We start from the raw sequence: 3406 nt of genomic DNA on the forward strand, positions 1-3406 counted from the left end.
TTTTTTTTTTTTTTTTTTTTTTTTTTTTTTTTTTTTTTTTTTTTTTTTTTGAGATAGGATCTCGCTCTGTCGCCCAGGCTGTAGTGTAGTGGTTTGATCACGGCTCACTGCAGCCTTGACCTCCCAGGATCAAGCAATCCTCTCCCCTCAGCCTCCCAAGTAGCCGGGACGACAGGCGTGTGCCACCATGCCCGGCTAATTTACTTTCTTTTTTTCTTTTTTTTTTTGAGACGAAGTCTTGCTCTGTCACCCAGGCTAGAGTGCAGTGGTGTGGTCTTGGCTCATTGCAACCTCTACCTCCGAGGTTAACGAGATTCTCATGCCTCAGCACGCTGAGTAGGTGGAGTTACTGGCACCCGCCACCACACCCAGCTAATTTTTATATTTTTAGTAGAGATGGAGTGTCACCATGTTGGCCAGGCTGGTCTGGAACTCCTGACCTCAAGTGATCCGCCCGCCTCAGCCTCCCAAAGACTCAGTCTCCAAAGTCTCCCACCGTACCTGACCAACGCCCAGCTTTAAAAAAACTTTTTTTTTGTGTTTTAGAAATGGGTCTATGTTGCCCAGGCTGGTCTTGAACTCCTGGCCTCAAGCAACCCTCCAGCCTCAGCCTCCTGAGCAACTGGGGCTATAGGCATGCACCACCATGCCCAGGTTGAATTTGTCTTTTTTAAAAAGTGCATTGAACATTGATCTAAACAGTTAGGATCACCTACATTGCATCTTCCAACGTGAAGTTCAGGGTCCATGAGAATTGCCTGGATATTCACGAGGCACTTCTGGAAATCAAAAGCTGCAAAGGCTGCGTCACGCAGCGGGGTCAGTATTTCCAGAATCCCTGAGCTCCTGAACACCAGGGCTGCCTCTTCTGACCAGATGTGTTGGTCTGCAAACTAAGAAGAAAATGATTCCTGAGATCCAATCATTCTCATTGTTTTTCTGGAGATTTAAATTTTATTTCATGATGCAGATATTTTTCTTTTTTTTTGAGATGGAATCTTGCTCTGTCGCCTAGGCTGGAGTGCAGTAGCGTGATCTCAGCTCACTGCAACCTCCGCCTCCCAGGTTCAAGAGATTCCCCTGAGTTGCTGGGATTACAGTCGCACGCCACCACGCCCGGCTAATTTTTGTATTTTTAGTAGAGACAGGTTTCACCATGTTGGTCAGGCTGGTCTTGAACTCCTGACCTCATGATCCACCCACCTGGGCCTCCCAAAGTGCTGGGATTACAGACGTGAGTCACCGCGCCCGGTCATGATGCAGATTTAAAGAAGGTAAATTCTTTTTTTGAGATGGAGTCTCACTCTGTCGCCCAGGCTGGAGTGCAGTGGCGCGATCTTGCCTCACTGTAACCTCCACCTCCCGGGTTCAAGCCATTCTCCTGCCTCACAAGTAGCTGGGACTACAGGCATGCACCACCACGCCCAGCTAATTTTCATATTTTTAGTAAAGACAGAGTCTCACTATGTTGCCCACGCTGGTCATGAACTCCTGGAACCAAAGTACTGGGATTGCAGGAAGGAGCCACTGTGCCTGGCCAAAATAATTCTTTTATTTTAAATTTTTGTTAGTTTTATTATTATTATGATTTTTAAGAAACAGAGTTTCATGCTGTCACGCAGGCTGGAGCACAGTGGTACGATCGTAGCTCACCGAAACCTCAACCTCCCTGCCTCAAGTGATCCTCCTGCCTCAGCCTCTTGAGCAGGTGGGACTACAGGTGTGCACCACCACACCCAGCTAATTTTTAAATTTTTTTTCTAGAGACGCGGTCTCCCTATATTACACAGTCTGATCTTGAACTCCTGGCTTCCAACAGTCCTCCTGCCTTGGCCTCCCAAAGCTCTGGGATCACAGGCAGGAGGAACTGCACATAGCCTAATTCCTATTCACAGATCGTGGATAAGAACCTCTCCCCAGCATACGCACTGGCCTCATCAGAACGTCAGGGTTAAGGCTCCTAAGATATGGCTCCTGGCCGGGCGCGGTGGCTCAAGCCTGTAATCCCAGCACTTTGGGAGGCCAAGATGGACGGATCACGAGGTCAGGAGATGGAGACCATCCTGGCTAACACGGTGAAACCCCGTCTCTACTAAAAAATACAAAAAACTAGCCAGGCGAGGTGGCGGGCGCCTGTAGTCCCAGCTACTGGGGAGGCTGAGGCAGGAGAATGGCGTAAACCCGGGAGGCGGAGCTTGCAGTGAGCTGAGATCCGGCCACTGCACTCCAGCCTGGGCAACACAGTGAGACTCCATCTCAAAAAAAAAAAAAAAAAATTAGATAGGCATAATTCACAAGGGGATGTCAGATGACACCTGTGCCACCACTTAGTACCACTTTGAGCTGGGACAGATGACTTAGGTCTCTGTGCCTCAGTTTTTCCATCTGTCAAATAGGGACAATATGAGGAGCTAGTCCTAAGATGATGGTCACGTTTAAATAATGTAATACACAAAGGTGCCTAGACCAGCACCTGTCGTATTTTGAAAACTCTTCCCCTTTTAGCTGTTGTTGTTGGTATTATTATTTTGCTAACTAGAGTGATTTCTAGCCTTCGAAAAAAGGTTCAGAAGTTTGTGAACAAGACCATTATTCCTTACCAACTAATTCGTAACCCCACTTTCTTTTTGGTTGTTGTTGAAACAGAGTCTTACTCTGCCTTCCAGGCTCAAGCAATTCTCCTGCCTCAGCCTCCCGAGTAGCTGGGATTACGGGTGCCCGCCACCACTCCCAGCTAATTTTTGTATTTTTGGTAGACAGGGTTTCACCACGTTGGCCAGGCTGGTCTTGAACTCCTGACCTCAGGTGATCCTCCCACCTCGGCCTCCCAAAGTGCTGGGATTACAGGGGTGCACCACCGTGCCCAGCCTGTAACCCCACTTTCTTTTTACCTACTTTGATTATGGAACTTGGCACGATGCCCAGATTGCCATAATACAAATTATCCTCTTGAGTTATAACTGCCAGTTCGTTTTCATCTAGGAAAAACAAAACAAGACCAAATGAAAATTGAAATGCTGGTCATTTCTGTGGACCAAAAGATAAGTATGGCTGGGTGCAATGGCTCACGCCTATAATTCTAGCACTTTGCGAGGCCGAGGGGGTGGATCACTTGAGGCCCGGAGTTCGAGATCAGCCTGGCGAACAACATGGTGAATCCTCCTCTCTACTAAAAATACAAAAATGAGCCGGGCACGGTGGCGGGTGCCTGTAGTCCCAGCTACTCAGGAGGCTGAGGCAGGAGAGTCCCTTAACCCGGGAGGCAGAGGTTACACTGAGCAGAGATCGCACCACTGTACTCCAGCCTGGGCAACAAGATTGAAACTCCGTCTCCAAAAAAAAAAAGGAAAAGAAAAAAGAAAAAATAAGCAATATGAAAAAATATAGAGTTGAAGCTTTTTTTTTT

General features: G+C 47.6%; 1 protein-coding gene across 1 annotated transcript in view; it reads right to left on the reverse strand.

The window, feature by feature from the left end:
- Positions 1-3406, reverse strand: part of CATSPERD (catsper channel auxiliary subunit delta) — a 52990-nt gene that overhangs the window by 25339 nt on the left and 24245 nt on the right. The window contains exons 10-11 of the mRNA XM_017847143.1: positions 2896-2978; positions 717-893 (exon numbers count right to left, since the gene is read on the reverse strand). Of these exons, the coding sequence (XP_017702632.1) occupies positions 717-893; positions 2896-2978 (260 nt within the window). The remainder of the gene's footprint in view (positions 1-716; positions 894-2895; positions 2979-3406) is intronic.

Source organism: Rhinopithecus bieti, unplaced genomic scaffold (genome assembly GCF_001698545.2).
Source record: "Rhinopithecus bieti isolate Rb0 unplaced genomic scaffold, ASM169854v2 scaffold_28055, whole genome shotgun sequence".
NCBI lineage: Eukaryota > Metazoa > Chordata > Mammalia > Primates > Cercopithecidae > Rhinopithecus > Rhinopithecus bieti.